The 16790-nt window shown below is 38.0% G+C and overlaps 1 protein-coding gene across 6 annotated transcripts in view; it reads left to right on the top strand.

Moving 5' to 3' along the window:
- Positions 1–16790, top strand: part of HECW1 (HECT, C2 and WW domain containing E3 ubiquitin protein ligase 1) — a 429509-nt gene that overhangs the window by 266302 nt on the left and 146417 nt on the right. For all 6 annotated transcript variants that reach the window (XM_086697032.1, XM_086697035.1, XM_086697036.1 and 3 more), the window contains one exon: positions 11577–11652. In XM_086697032.1, coding sequence (XP_086553158.1) covers positions 11577–11652 — 76 coding nt within the window. The remainder of the gene's footprint in view (positions 1–11576; positions 11653–16790) is intronic.

Consider the following 16790-nt stretch of genomic DNA (forward strand, 5'->3'; position numbering starts at 1 on the left):
TCAATGGGCCAGAGAAGAAATAAAAAGGAAATTAAAAAATACTTTGAGACACATGAAATGGAAATACAACATACCAAAACCTACAGGATGCTGCAAAAGCAGCTTTAAGAGGGAATTTTATAGTGACAAATGCCTACATTAAGAAAAAATAAAGGGGTGCTTGGGTGGCTCAGTTGGTTAAGTGTCTGACTGTTTGATTTTGGCTCAGGTCATGATCTCCTGGAGTGAGTTCAAACCTCACACTGGACTCCACACTGAGGGTGGAGCCTGCTTAAGATTCTCTCTCTTTCCCTCTCTGCCTCTACTGCTCTCCCACTTGCTCGCTCTCACTCTCAAAAAAAAATTTTTTTAAGAAAAAAGAAAGATCTCAAAGAAACAACCTAAATTTATACTGTAAAGGAACTAGAAAAAAAGAACTAAGCCTAAAGTTAGCAGAAAGAAAAAAATAACAAAAATCCAAGCCGAAATAAATGAAATAAAGACCAGAGAAATAATAGAAAAGACTAAAAAAACTAAGAACTATTTTTTAAAAGATAAAAATGGAAAGAACTTTACTTAGACTAAGAAAAAAAGAAGATTGAAATAAATAAAATCAAAAATGAAAGAGGAGACCTTCTGATACCACAAAAATGCAAAGGATAATAGTGATTACTGTGACTATTTATACCCCAACAAATTTGATAACCTAGAAGAAATGGATAAATTCCTGAAAACATACAACCTACCAAAACTGAATCATGAAGAAGCATAAATATAAATAGATCAATAACAAGATCGAAAACTTTCTCCAAAAAAGCTCAGGACTACATGGTTTTGTTGTTTTTTCCAATCAAACATTTAACACCAGTGCTTTTCAAACTTAAAAAAAAATGAAGAGGAAAGAACACCCCAAACTCATTTTAAAAGACCAATATTACCCTGATACCAAAACCAGATAAGGACACTATAAGAAAGAAAACTACAGACAAATATCCTTGATGAATATAGATGCAAAAATTCTCAACAAAATATTAGCAAACAGCATTTAACAGTGTAATAAAAAGATCATACAATATGATTAAGTGGGATTTATCCTTGGGATGCAAGAATGGTTCAACATATGCAAATCAATCAGAAAGTAAACTAAACATTAATAGAATGAAAGATAAAACTCATATCATGTCAATAGATGTAGAAAAAGCGTTTGATAAAATACATCCTTTCATGATAAAAAAAAAACACAAGTTGAGTATAGAAGGTATGTACCTCCATACAATAAAGGCTACGTATAACAAACCCAGAGCTACCATTATACTCAACAGTGAAAAGTTGAAAGCTTTTCCTCTAATACCAAGAATAAGACAAGGGTTCCCATTCTGACCTCTCCTATTCAGCATAGTATTAGAAGTCCTAGCCAGAAACAGGCAAGAAAAAGAAATAAATCCATCTTAATTGGAAAAGAAATAAAATTGTCCTTGTTTGCAATGATATGATCTTATATATAAAAATCCTAAAGACCACACCAAAAAACTTAACAGTTTCTTAGTTCCAACGAACTAATCAATGAATTCAGTAAGTTGCAGGATATGAAATCAACATACAGTTGCTTCTGTATACTAGCAGAAAATATCAAAGAAATAAAGAAAAAAATCCCACTTACAATAGCATTAAAAACAATTAAATACTTAGAAATACATTTAACCAAGGAAGTGAAAGATCTGTACACCGAAAAATACTAAATGTTGATGAAGGGAATTAAAGAAGACACACACAAAAATAGATATTCCATATTTATCGAGGAGAAGAATTAATACTGTTAAATATCCATGCTACCCAAAGCAATCTACACATTCAGTGGAATCTTTATCAAAATTTCAATGGCACTTTACACAGAAATAGAAAAAAAACAATCCTAACAGTTATATGGAGCCACAAAAAAACCTATATAATCAAACAAATACTGAGAAAAAACAAAGCTAGAGATATCACACTCCCTGATTTTAAACTATATTACAAAGTTATAGTAATCAAAGCAGTATGCTACAGGCATACATTTAGGAACATAGACCAAATGAAAAGAAACACGAGCCCAGATATAAATCCTTGTATATACAGTCAACTGATATTTGACAAGGAAGTCAAGAATACTTAATGTGGAAAGGATAGTGTTTTCAATAAATGGTATTGGGAAAACTGGATAGCCACATAAATCAACTCAAATGGATTAAAGACTTAAGTGAAAGATCTAAAACAATACAACTCCTCAAAGAAAACAGAGAAAAAGCTCCTTGACATTGGTCTTGGCGCTGATATGTTGGATGTGGCACCAAAACCACAAGCAACAGAGTAAAATAAGTGGGACTACATCAAACTAAAAAACTTTTGTGCCCAGCAATACAAACAATCAACAAGATGAAAAGGCAACCTACAGAGTGGGGGAAAGTGTTTGAAAATCATATATCTGATAAGGTATCAATATCCAAAATATATAAAGAAATAATGGAACTCAATAGCCCAAATGCAAACAATCCAATTTAAAAATGGGCAGAGGACTTGAATAAACATTTTCCAAAGACAGGCAAATAACAAATAAGGACATGAAAAGGTGCTTGACATCACCAATCATTAGGTAAATGCAAATCAAAACCACAATGAACTATTATCTCACACCGATTAAAATGGCCATCACCAAAAAGAGAAAAGATTAAAAAATGGCCATCACCAAAAAGAGAAAAGATAAATGCTGGTGAAGATGTGTAGAAACAGGAACCCTTGTGCACTGTTGGTAGGAATATAAATTGATGCAGACACTATGGAAAACAGTATGTAGGTTCCTCAAAAACTTAAAAGTAGAATTTCCATATAATCCACTTGTGGTATATGTATATATATAATATATATATTATATATATATATAATATATATATGTATAGTGTATATATAACATAAATATTATAAATATGTTTTATATATTATATGTATATTATATATTTACTTCTAGTATATATCCAAAAATTTGAAAGCAGGATCTTGAAGAGATATCTGCACTGCCATGTTCATTGCAGCATTATTCACAGTAGTCAAGCTATGGAAACAACCTAAGTTGTCCATCAGTGCATGAATAGATAAAGCAAATGTGACATAGATACACACACACACACACACACACACACACACACACATACACACATACACACTATAGGATATTATTAAGCCGTGACAAAGAAGGAAAGAAGGAAATCCTGCTATTTGCAACTACATGGAAGGATCTTGACAGCATTGTGCTAAGTGAGATAAGTCAGAGAAAGACAGACACTATATGGTGTCACTTATATGTGGAATCTAAAAGAGCAGAATTCAAAGAAACAGAGAGTAGTAGAGTAGTGGTTCCCATGGGTGGGAGGTGGGGGATGATGGGGAGATTTTGCTCAAAGGGCACAAACTTTTAATTATAAGATGAGTAAGTTTTGGGGGCGCCTGGGTGGCGCAGTCGGTTAAGCGTCCGACTTCAGCTCAGGTCACGATCTCGCGGTCCGTGAGTTCGAGCCCCGCGTCGGGCTCTGGGCTGATGGCTCGGAGCCTGGAGCCTGTTTCCGATTCTGTGTCTCCCTCTCTCTCTGCCCCTCCTCCGTTCATGCTCTGTCTCTCTCTGTCCCAAAAAATAAAGTAAAAAACGTTGAAAAAAAAAATTAAAAAAAAAAATTAAAAAAAAAAAAAAGATGAGTAAGTTCTGGGGATCTAATGTATAGCATGGTGATTATAGTTAATAATTCTGTATTATGAACTTGAACGTTGGTAGATTGTATATGTTCTCACCACAAAAATGAAATGGTAGTTATATGACATGGTGGAGGTGTTACCTAACACTATGACGATAATAATGTTGCAGTATATAAATGTATCAAATCAACACGTTGTACAATGTTGTATGTCAATTATATCCCAAAACTGGAGAAAAAAATAACTTGACAGGATTTCAACAGCAAAAAGAACATACTGTGGTGTATATATACAATGGATTATTAGATACAAAGAGGATTAACATGCTACCTCATGGGGGAACCCTTGACAGGGACACAGGGTGCACTGATATTTGGTCAAACGATATTCTGGGTTTTTCAGTGAAGGTACTGTTAGATGAGCTTAACATTTATATTAATAGGCTGAGTAAAGGGGCGCCTGGGTGGCGCAGTCGGTTAAGCGTCCGACTTCAGCCAGGTGACGATCTCGCGGTCCGTGAGTTAGAGCCCCGCGTCGGGCTCTGGGCTGATGGCTCGGAGCCTGGAGCCTGTTTCCGATTCTGTGTCTCCCTCTCTCTCTGCCCCTCCTCCGTTCATGCTCTGTCTCTCTCTGTCCCAAAAATAAATAAACATTGAAAAAAAAAATTAAAAAAAAAAATAGGCTGAGTAAAGCAGATTGCCCTCCCTGATGTTGGTGGGCCTCATCCTATGAACTGAAGATCTGAATGGGGCAATAATCCTAGCCGTCTGTTGAATAAAAGGGGGTTCCTCCCGCCTGACTGCCTTCTAGCTGGGACATGAGTTTTTCCTGGCCTGTAGACTCAGACTGGAATATCAACTGTCCTTGGGTCTTAAGACTGCTGTCTTTCAGGCTCCAACTTACACCCTCAACTCTCTTGAGTCTCCAACTTGCTGACTGCAGATGTTAGGACTTGCAAGCCTCCATAAGTGTGTGAACCAATTCCTTATCACATATGTGCATACACACACCCTATTAGTTCTGCTTTTCTGGAGAACGCTGATTCATGCAAACCTCAAAAACATTACTAAGTGAAAGAATTCAGTCGCCAAAGGCCATAGATTGTATGATTCCACTTATATGAAATATGTAAAATACATAAATCCAAAGAGACAGAAAGTAAATTGGAGGCTTTCTGGGGCTGGGGAGGAGAGGTGAATGGGAAGAAACTGCTTACTGGGCATAGGATATAAGGTTTTACTTTAAGTCGTTAAAATGTTTAGGAACTAGATAGAAGGGGTGGTCGCACAACATTGTGAATGTGCTAAATGCCACTGAATTGTTCCATTTAAAATGGTCAATTTTATGTGATGTGAATTTTGCCTCATAAATTATTTTAAATGAAACAGAAAAAGTAGAGGATGCATACATATGTATGCACACACATACATACATATGTACACACATATATACACGTACGTACAAATGTGCATGCATACATACATACATACACATGTACATACGTACGTACACACCAGAGGAAGGATTCAAAAGCTTCCAAGGAGCCAAGCTGGTATCACATTCATAGAATCTACAATGCTGTGGATTTTAAGATCCATCATTAATTTTCATACCACCATTCTGGAAAAAGCTTTCCCGTTACAGTTATAAGGCACATTGATGATTAGCCACACCCTGATTTCACAGCATTAACATGGAAAGCAATGGGCATCTTTTTTTTTTAATGTTTATTTATTTTTGAGATAGGGAGAGTGAGTGCCCATACGTGCACATGGAGGAGGGGCAGAGAGAGGGGGGGGATAGAGGATCTGAAGTGGGCTCTGTGCTGGTAGCAGAGAGCCTGATGTGGGACTCAAACCACAAACCGCGAGATCATGACCTGAGGCAAAGTCAGATGCTTAACCAACTGAACCACCCAGGGGCCCCTGGAAACCAATGGGCATCTTAGGATTGATGAAAGTTGCTCCAGAGAGGAGGCCTGGGAAGGTGCCCAGCTTCAGTTGCTTACTGTTGGACATTCCAAAAGACTCTAAAACCCACAACTTAAACAAATTGCTTGATTTTGAAAAATACGTTGGAAACTAATTTTTTAAAAATTCATTTGTTGCATGGGCCAAAGAAAACCTGTCATTGGGCGGTACAGCCTGCAGCCTCATTTGTGCCCAGTGAGTGCAAAAGGCTGCCTTTTGTAGGTTTCAACGTGACAACAATGATCAGCTCAGAGAGCAGAGTGAAGGATGATCCTTCAAGACTAAGGGAGCAGCTGGCTAGGTGACAGTCATCCAGACAAGGAAGTGAGATCGGCAGAGAATTGAATTGTTTGTCCCTAATGGGTACAGGCTTGAGCACTGGGCATTGGGCCTCCGTGGGTCAAGGCATCACAGAACCTGCTTCTGGTGCTTGAACTAGGATCAAGACAGTTTGAGATAAGAGTTACAAAGCTAACACATCTTTCTATTACCATTTGAAAGAAGTAGACACTTGAGACCGATGCTTCTCCAAGCATCGTCTTGCTGGCCGGCAGCATCTCTCTCATCTGATAAAACTTGGTAGAAATGCAGACTCTCGGGCCCTTCCCAAACCTACAAAATCAGACCTTCTGGGATGGAGCCTGGAAATCTCTAGTTTATCAAGCCCTGCAGGAGATTTTGATGCGTGCTGAAGTCAGAGGATGTCAGCCCTAGGGCAAACAGAATGGTTCAGCTATTCCTAAGAATTTGGTAGTTCGTCATAAGCTTACTTTCAGAGCAGTCTGCACCACACAAGAAACTATGTTAAAAAGAATAGCTAGAAAAACTAAAAATCATCAGGGAACATCCAGGATTTGATTACTTCCAGCTAACATTCTCAATGGCACAGTGCTTCTTACACAGTCTCCTCACTTTCTTCTTAGTGAACCAAATGCTTAGCCTCTCACACACAGCAGCCCCTTGCCCCACACAGATTTGCCCCTGGTGCTAATATCTGCAATCCCGTGTTGCCTAAAGCAGTCAGAGCATCCCTACATAATTAACATGTTTTGCCCAATTCACACAATGGAAAGTAGGAGGAATTCTTCATTTTTCCAGCGCCTCTCTTTTGCCCACAGCGATTAGCGGAAGAGCCCTGCAATTAGGAAACTTGCGTCTTGCCTTCAAGGAAGAGTAGAAGCACTGAGGGCTCTGGAAGTTGACTTGGTGACAGCAGCATCAGAAAGCAGAGAGGAACAGGCAGAATATGACCAAAATATGAATAGAATATGAGCACACGACAGCTGAGCAGCCAGGCTGGGTCTGAAGAAACAACCTCACGGGTGGACAGACTCTATGTCAGGTTCTGTCGTTCATTCTATTTAAGTTGGAGGGGCCAGAGTTGGATTCATCCCAGGTGAATTTGGGGAAGTCAACAAATTGGTCTTAGCTCAACTTTCACATTTGTGAACTGGTGGGGAGTGAATGATGCTTAATTCGCAAACTGTTAAGAGTGTGTCTAAAAGAACTGGCTCTGTACTTGGCACATAATCGGGTCCCATCCCTGTTACTCATCTCTTGCCCCTTCGATGGGCCTTGTGAGTCTTCCATTGCATGTGTCCCTGAGATGGGGAAATTGCCTGGGATGCGGTTGACTGTTAGTTTTATGTTTTATTCTTTTAATGCCCCTAAAGATGACTTTGCCCTTGAGGTGTATAGGCCTTGGTGCTGGAGTACTTGGAATGAGTTGCCTGACTACCCAATATTCATATTATGAGGATTCAGTGAAGCAAATGTACCCAAAAGTGCTCTATACACATTTGTAGTGTGTGTGTTTGCTGTTTTCTGTTTGCGCGTTTGAACATTTCAGAGATTTGGAGGTAGAAATGGAATTTGAGACCTGGATTTGTTTGATATTTGTGGGTTTTTTTTAAGGTGGCTTGGAGGCATATCAGATTATTCACTAGACTTTATCTTGGAGGCAAAAGATATTGAAGTGTACGGGAACCACTGATCTCTGATCTAAAATGGAAGCTGTGACCTGTATCTTGGCTGCTGATATGCCATGGCTTGGATATTCTATTATTTGTAATGCACTGTTAGTTGGCACCTGATTTTTAGATTCACATTATCAGTCATGGAGCCCTGCATTTTTCATTCATAGGAAAATCAGAGTTATCTGGGTCAGGTGAATGAATAAAGGTCGAATGAAGGCATGGATTTCGATTTCTGGCATCATTGTAGATTTAATTATTCTGTAACTAAACACAAACCTTATCAGCATTTTTAGGGGGCAGAGTCATTCTACAATTATTTAAGAATAATTGTGGGCATATAAATGGAGTTAATGCATCAGAATTGAGCATGATGTGGCCACACCCCTGTTGGAAATGCCAGGGATGCTACATGGAGTTTTTCCAACTCTTACCTGAGGAAGAAAAGCCAGGTCTGGGACATTCAGAGGAGCAACTCGGAGTCGCCTTTCACCTGCGAGGAAGTTCTTTGAAAACTCCTGTGTTACGTCCAAAATGCACGCATGTTTTGCATTCGACCTTAAATCTCTTCATGTTAGTTTCTAAATTAGTTTTTACCCCAATCTTTGAGTACAGTGGATGCTCCAAGACAGGCACTCTTGCCCCTGGGCACACCTGCCTGCCTCTGGGAATGAGCACGCACCTGAGAAGCCTCCCTGGCCTCGGAGACTGGAAGGTGGAGGATATAGGTCGGCATGCTTACATGATCGTGTGTGTGAGACACAGGTATGTTTCCAGCAAACAGCCTCATCTTCGTGAGCTGGTACCAGGAAAGGAAAAGGTGGAATTTGAAGAACGTGTAGAGTTAAGGCAGAGGGCAGCAAGTCGTGGGAGCTACAGTCTTCGTCCTGCTGAGGCAGAAGTTCCCTTGCCAGGGTAAAAAGGCCTGATCTTCACTCCATTTTTTGGCAAACTGCATTTTGGGAGTGTGCAACAGTGGTGTGGATTCATACTTAGAGCCTTTCAAACATCAGACATGAAGAGAAAACCGAGAATGAGAGTAGGAGAGATACATCAGAATTAACCGTAGAGCCCTTAATTCAACTCCGAGGGCCTTCTCAGTACCTACGGGGTCTCCTGCACACCACCAGCAGATGTGGCTTTGAATCTGCAAAACCATCTGCCAGAGAGGCTTTGCCGTGGAAACGTTTGTGTGCAAAACAGTGAAGCTGCCAGGGCTGCATCTGAGAGGGGGCGTCAGGACCCAGCACCCAGTGGCTAGACTAGCAGCGAGGAAGAGCGAAGGGGACTCGTGGAACGTGCAGATCTGAGAAGATGAGCAATTCCTTCATGCGCCTCTGTCACCCCAGGTTGTTCCAGAGTGAGCGATTTGGCCTCATCATCACACCTCTTTCATAGTCAATAAATGGTAGTCTGTAAGGGCAACAGATTTGTTAACCTCAGACATGCCCCCGGAACTCATCTGGAGCAAGAAGTCAGGATGTAGAACCTTCCTGAGACAGGCAAACATCTTTACTTCCTGGAAAATGTTTATCATGGCTACTGTTGTCTCCGCGTTCATGTCATCAATCTGGCGATGACTGTAAATGATGTTAGCAAAAGGCCACGAGTTAAGTAGACTTCTGTGGAGTTTTAAATGTGTGTCTCCCCTTTGAGCTTAGTAGCTTCTGAAAAATAGACATTTTTTTTTTTTTGTCTCAGACCTGATTTTTGATGCCATAAAGATGAAGAACTTGCTTGTAAATATCCTGAATAGCCAGCAGGGGAATATTTAAATATGAAGAACCAAAATGTGTATGCTTTAAACAGGAAGGAAAAAATACACTATCTTTTGCTATCATAGTGCATGTTTAAGTTTGTGTTAGCCTCCTATGAAATGTGTAGTTTTACCCTACACTTTTTAAAATGGGAATGCACACGCTTTAGACTTAATAATTCTACAAGACTCTATCGAAAGGAGTTTTTGTTGTGTCTTCAAGGAACTTATAGTCTGAGGAGACAAGCTAGATGTTGACATCTTCATTTTTTTTTTTTTAATTTAATGTTTATTTTCAAGAGACAGAGAGACAGAGTGAGTGGGGAAGGGGCAGAGAGACACAGAATCTGAAGCAGGCTCCAAGCTCTGAACTGTCAGCACAGAGACTGACATGGGGCTGAAACTCAAGAACTGTGAGATCGTGACCTGAGCTGAAGTCGGACGCTGAACTGACTGAGCCACTCAGGAGCCCCAGATGTTGACATTTTTAAACTAGAATTAAGAGGTTGATTGTCATTGTCCTACTTAGGCAGGTACAGCAACTTAAGGGTTGTGGCCAGCCGGCCGAGAGCTGCTGTGGCCTTCATCTGGGCATAGGTTTGACAAAGAAGAAAACTTTACAACATTAAGGAATTTTGACTTATGCCTATATATATTGGCCACTTTGAGAGTTAGGAGTGTGGTCCAGCCTGAGGATGCAGGTTCTGAGCTGTTTTTTTGACTTCGATTACTCTGTGTTAACCATGCAAAGTGAAGAACAAACCCAGAGTAGGAAGGGTAAGTGTCTCCAAATTGAAGGGAGATCATTCCTTGGGACCAGCTCACATTCCCAATGCGTGAATCCCAGCTGTGCCTTCCTCTGATTCTCTACTATCAAATGAGACTCTTAGAGACACAGACCTGTCTCTTATCTCACTTCATGCCAAGATCCATTCCATCTGCCACTCACATTGGTTCTCTCTGCTGAACAACCCAGCATCCCTGAGAGGCACCTTGCACTTGGGTCTAAAAGCAAGCATACTGAGGAGATTTGTACACAAGTTGTAGCCAAGCACATAGGCACACCAGGGGCAGCAGCTTCAAAGTGGGGAGGAATTCTAATAATCCGTTTGTACTCTCCTGGGCCAAAGCTGTGAGCCCAGCTTTGAGATGCCCAATCATTATGCTCAAGTCTCATAAAGGCAAGCTGAGTGTAACATCCAATCACACTCTTACAGCATCAAGGATACTGAGAGGCAGTAGAAAGAGTGAGAGAACAGCCCACACGACCTACAACAAAGAGACTTTGCGCTAGAGGTCATCGAGTTTTCCATTTTTTCCTTCTTTGGTACAGATTATCTTCTAAAAAGTGGATACTCTATGGATTTGCTTGATACTCAGATTTTAAAAATTATTTCCTGCAAGTGCAGTGTATTCAGCAGTAACTCTGCCTTTGAATAAATATTCAGAATTATTTCTGAGTAAAACTTTCCTGGGAGAAAATGGAAGCAAGTACTCTAGCTGTTCTGATTAATATGTTAGCAGATATATATTGAGCAAGGATGGGATAGAAAACATTTTAACAACCTGGTTTGCAAATACCTACTAGACTACAGACAAGCCATTTAACAATTATGTTCTGAAATTTCCCAGGATAGCAATTAAAGAGGAGAGATCTCAGAGTAGTTTCTTAATGCTATGCTCAGGCTCCTCCCTAATAAACAGAATTTCCTGGAAATCCCTAGATAATAATACAGATCAGAAGAAATGAAGGTAGGGCAGTTTAACACTATACTTTGCTAAATGGAAACATTGTAATTACAACAGTAAACATCTATTGACCTATCATTCTGTTGCCTTAGGGTTGGCTTTAATAAATACATTTTGCAAATTTGAATGTGAAAAGACGTTGTTTACATAAATAGTTACAAAGAGCCTCTAATATTACAGTAATTGTGTTTGTTGATTTCCATTACCCTGAAAAATACCTCTCATCCCCACTAGCAGATCCTCTATTACTGGGAAAGACATTAGATTGTGAGAAGCTTTTTTTAATCAATAGTAGCCTAATAAAATCACGACACTGCTGTCTTTGTAGACTGTAGCTGGAGAAATAACTGTGATTGAGTGTGTTTGTATTACAATGTGAGTAGCTGTTTCAATGCTTGTTTTGCTTGTCTCCCATTTTCCTTCTTACAGATTTTTAAAAGCATTGGCTCTGATGAGACCGTCCAAGGGCAAGGAAGTCGGAGGCTGATCAGCTTTTCTCTCTCAGGTATGTTTTGCTCACCTGAAAGCCTTGTGGAGAAAATAAGAAGGTCAACCAGCAGTCAGCACACCTACTTCAATTTGACTCTTACCTACAAGTTACTTCACCTCTATGTGCCTCAGTTTTTCCATCTGTAAAAGAAAAATTTTAAATGTCTGCTCCATTTTCCTTGACCACATGAGGATATTGGAGGAGTCAATAAGTAATAGATGCTAAGCACTTTGTGATGATGAGAAGAGAAGCCACAATTCCACTTTGCCTCCATCATCAATAGCATTAATTGAAAATTTATAAAGTGGAGGTAGGGGAAAGCCTGGGGAAAGAAGCAGCCAGCAGACCCTTTGTCTAAATAAAATCTCACATGAAGCTCAATTGATAAAACCGATAAAAGCCAAACTGCTCAAGCAAGTACATTTGTGGAAAAGTCAGTGAAATCCAAATAAAGTATGTAATTTAGTTAATAGTGGTTTTTTTTTGAGTAATCTAATTTTTCAGTGTTCACAAGGTACCATAGTTCTATAATATGCTAACAATGGGACAAACTGGGTAAAAGGTATGTGGGAAATCTTTGTACTACCTCTGCAATTCTTCTGTAAATCTAGAATAATTTCAAAATTAAAAGTATAAAGAAAAACTGAGTTACCCTGCCTAAAATGATATACGAATCTCAGAGCCCTACACACTGAATTCCACCCTAACTGGGCTTTGAGGAGACACAATGGCATGAAGCTCTAGGACTCTATTGAATACAGTTTGGAAAGTACTGCCTTAGCTTGTTGTGAAACCAACAAGTGTTACAGACCATGAATGTCGGAGATCTAAGACCACAGAAATGATGAGTATTCCTGGGAGATAGACAGTCAACTGCCATTTTTATGTCTATGTGAACCCCAGTAAAGAAAATGCATTTCTAAAGATTCATTGATAAACAATTATAGCAGGGTTGCGGGATGCAAGTCAATTGCTTTCCTACATACCAGCAATAACAAGTGGAATTTAAAATTAAATACACAATACCTTTTTATATTTGCACCTCCCCCAATGAAATATTTAGGTATAAACCTAACAAAATATGTACAAGGTCTATGTAAGGAAAACTACAAAAACTCTGATGAATGAAATTTAAAAAGAACTAACTGAGTGGAAGATACTCCATGTTGATAGATTAAAAAACTCAGTGTTGTCAGAGTTTCAGTTTTTCTATAGAATCAATGCAATCCCAATTAAAACCCGAGCAAATCATTTTGTGGATATTGATAAAATGACTCTCAAACTAATAGAGAGAGGCAAAAGACCCAGAATAGCCAACACAATATGAAGGAGCAGGTCAAAGTTGGAGAACTGACTTATTCAACTTTAAGACTCACCACAGCTATGGTAACCAAGATAGCATGGTATTGGTGAAAGAACAACAACAACAACAACAACAAAACAATAAATCAATGGAACAGAATAGAATACTCAAATAGATGCACATAAATTTAGTCAACTGAACATTGACAAAGGAGCAATAGCAATACATTGGAGCAAAGACAGTCTTTTCAACAAATGATGCTAAAACTACTGGGCATCCATATGCGGAAAAAAAATCTATATCCAGAACTTACACTCTTCACAAAAATTGACTCAACCCACTAAAAAACTGTTAAAACTAATAAATGCAGTAAAGTTGCAGGATACAAAATCAAAATACAAGAATCTGCTATGTTTTAATACTAATAATGAACTGTCAGAAAGAGAAATTAAGTAAAAAATCCTATTTACAATTGCATCAAAAAAAGAACAAAATACTTAGGAATAAATGTAACTAAAGAGGTAAAAGACCTGTACACTGAAAACAAGAAAACATTGATGAAAGAAATGGAAGAAGACACAAATAAATGGGAAGATAGCCCATGCTCATGGATGAGAAGAATAATGTAGTTAAAATTCCCATACTATCCAAAGCAATCTACACATTTGATGCAACGTCTATCAATATTCCAATGGCATTTTTCACAGAAATAGAATAAAGAATTCTAAAATTTGTATGGGGCCACAAAAGACCCAAATAACCAAAGCAATCTTAAGAAAGAACAAAGTTGGAGAAATCATGATTCCTGATTTCAAACTATATTACAAAACTATAGCAATCCAAACAGTATGGTATTTATATAAAAACAAGACACACAGATCAAAGAAACAGAATAGAGAACCCAGAAAGAAACACACATATTATGGTCAATTAATTTACAGCAAAGGAACCAAGAATGGGGAAAGGACAATCTATTCAATAAATGGTGCTGAGAAAACTGGACAGCCACATGCAAAAGAATGAAACTAGGCCACTATCTTACACCATCCACAAAAATAACTCAAAATGTATTAAAGACTTGAACAAAATGTATTAAAGACTGAAATCATAACATTCCTGGAAGAAAATACAGGCAGTAAGGTCCTTGACATCAGTCTTGGTGATGATATTTTTTGGATTTAACACCAAAAGCAAAGGCAACAAAAGCAAAAATAAACAAATGGGACTACATAAAACTAGAAAGCTTCTGTGTGGCAAAGAAAAATGTCAACAAAATTAAAAGAAGTGAGAGAGAATAATTGCAAATTGTATCTCTGAAAAGGGGCTAATGTCCAAAATATATAAAGAACTCATGCAATTTATCAAAAAAAACAATCTGACTAAAGAATGTGCAGAAGATCTGAATAGACATTTCACCAAAGAAGACATACAGATGGCCAAGAAGTACATAAAAAGATGTTCAACATCATTCATCATTCGTGAAATGCAAAATATCAAAACCACAGTGAGATATCACTTCACACCTGTTAGAATGGCTAGTATCAAAAATGCAAGAGGAAACAAGTGTTAGTGAGGATATAGAAAAAGGAAAACCCTCATGCACTATTGGGGGAGATGTAAACAGTACAGCTATTATGGAAAACACTATGGAGTTTCCTCAAAAAATTAAAAGTAGAACTATCATAAGATTTAGGAATTCCACTTCTGGGTATTTATCCAAAGAAAGTGAAAACATGAGCTCAAAAAAATACATGCACCCTCATGAGTGATACTCAGCCATAAAAAAGAATGCAATTTTGCTATTTGTGACAATATGGATGGAGCTAAAGAGTACTATGCTAAGTGAAAGAAGACAGACAAAGACAAATACCGTATGATCTCACTTATATGTGGAATCTGAAAAACAAAACAAAACAAAACAAACAAAACAAAACAAAACCATGCTCATAGATAGAACAGATTGGGGGTTGCCAGAGGTGGGAGGTGGGAAAAATGGGTGAAGGTGGTCAAAAGATTCAAACTTCCAATGTAAAACAAGTAAGTAAAGTGGATATAATGTACAGCATGGTGATTATAGTTAATAATACTGTATTGTATATTTGGAAATTGCTAAGAGAGTAGATCTTAAAAGTTTTCATCAGAAGTTATAACAATGTGTGGTGATGACTATTAACTAGACTTATTTGGTAATCATTTTGCATTATATCCAAATATAATACAAGTACATGAATCATTATGTTGTATACCTGAAACTAAATATAATATGTCAATTATATCTCAATTTTAAAGAATCACTCAAAATGGACCAGACCTATGTGTAAAATGCAGAGCTATAAAACTCCTAGAAGGTAACAGGAGAAAACCTAGATGACTTTGGGTATAGCAATGGCTTTTTAGATACAATATCAAAGATGTGGTGCATGAAAGAAATGACTGATAAACGATGGACCTTATTAGAATTAAAAATTTTTGTACTGTAAAAAGACAACGTCAAGAGAGTGAGAAAAATTATACTACACTGAGAAAAATTATTTGCAAAACACCCATCTGTTAAAGGAACACTATTGTAAATATAAAAAGATCTCTTAAAATTCAATATGAAAACAAACAAACAAAAAAAAACAATTAAAAAGAACGGGCCAAATATCTTAGCAGACCAAAAAAGATATACAAATGACAAATAATGATATGAAAAGACGCTTCACATCATATATCATATATCATCAGGGAAATGCAAATGAAATGCAAATGAAATGCAAATGAAAACAAGACGCCACTACACACCTATTAAAATGGCCCAAATCCAGAACACTGACCACATCAAATGCTGACAAGGATGTAGAACAATAAGAACTCTCGTTGGTCACTGGTGGGAATGCAAAAGGGTACAGCCACTTTGAAAAGCAGTGTGGTGATCTGTTACAAAGCTAAACACACTCTTACATTGGATTCGGTGATTGCACTCTTTGGTATTTACCCAAACGAATTAAAAACTTAAATCTGTACAAAGCTTGTACACACATGCTTAAAGCAGCATTATTCATAATTGCCAAAACTTGGAAGCAACCAAGATGTCCTTGAGTAGGAGGAAGGATAAATAAACTGTAGTACAGGCAGATAATGGATTGGTGTTCACTGCTAAAAGGAAATGAGCTGTCAAACCAGACTAAGACATGGAGGAATCTTAAATGCATATTACTAAGTTAAAAAAAGCCAATCTGAAAGGGCTACATACTATATTATGGAAAGGTCAAAACTGTGAAGTCAGTAAGGAGATCAGTGGTTTCCAAGGTCTGGGAGAGGATGGAGGAGATGGAGCACAGAGGATTTTTAGGACAGTGGAAATATTCTGTATGATGTTCTAATAATGGATACATTTGGCAAAACCCATAGAATGTACACCACCAAAAGTGAATGCTGATGTGAACTATGAACTTTGGGTGATAATGATGTGCCAGTGTAGGTTCATCAGCTATAACAAATGTACCCCTCTGCTAGAAGATGTTGATAATGGGGAGGCTCTGCATGTGTAAGGCAAGGGGTATATGGAAAAATCTGTTCTTCTGCTTAATTTTGCTGTGAACCTATAACTCCCCCCTCAAAATAAAGTCTTTCATTAAAAACAAAAATCAAAATGTTGACAACATTAGCATATGTCTCTCTAAGTTAAAAGAAAAAGGAAGAAAAACTCAATACTTTTGTATTACTAGGGCAAAAAACCAACAACTCCTGATTTTCCATTCTTACGTTCCTGTTGAAATGCTTGAGAAATAACAATTATTTGTACAAAACCTGTAGGAAATTCACTAACCAAAGCTCAGTGAAATCCTGAAGCCCAAGAGGGATGCAA

The sequence above is a fragment of the Puma concolor genome, chromosome A2, assembly GCF_028749965.1.
Source record: "Puma concolor isolate L17-30 chromosome A2, mPumCon1.1.hap2, whole genome shotgun sequence".
Taxonomy (NCBI): domain Eukaryota; kingdom Metazoa; phylum Chordata; class Mammalia; order Carnivora; family Felidae; genus Puma; species Puma concolor.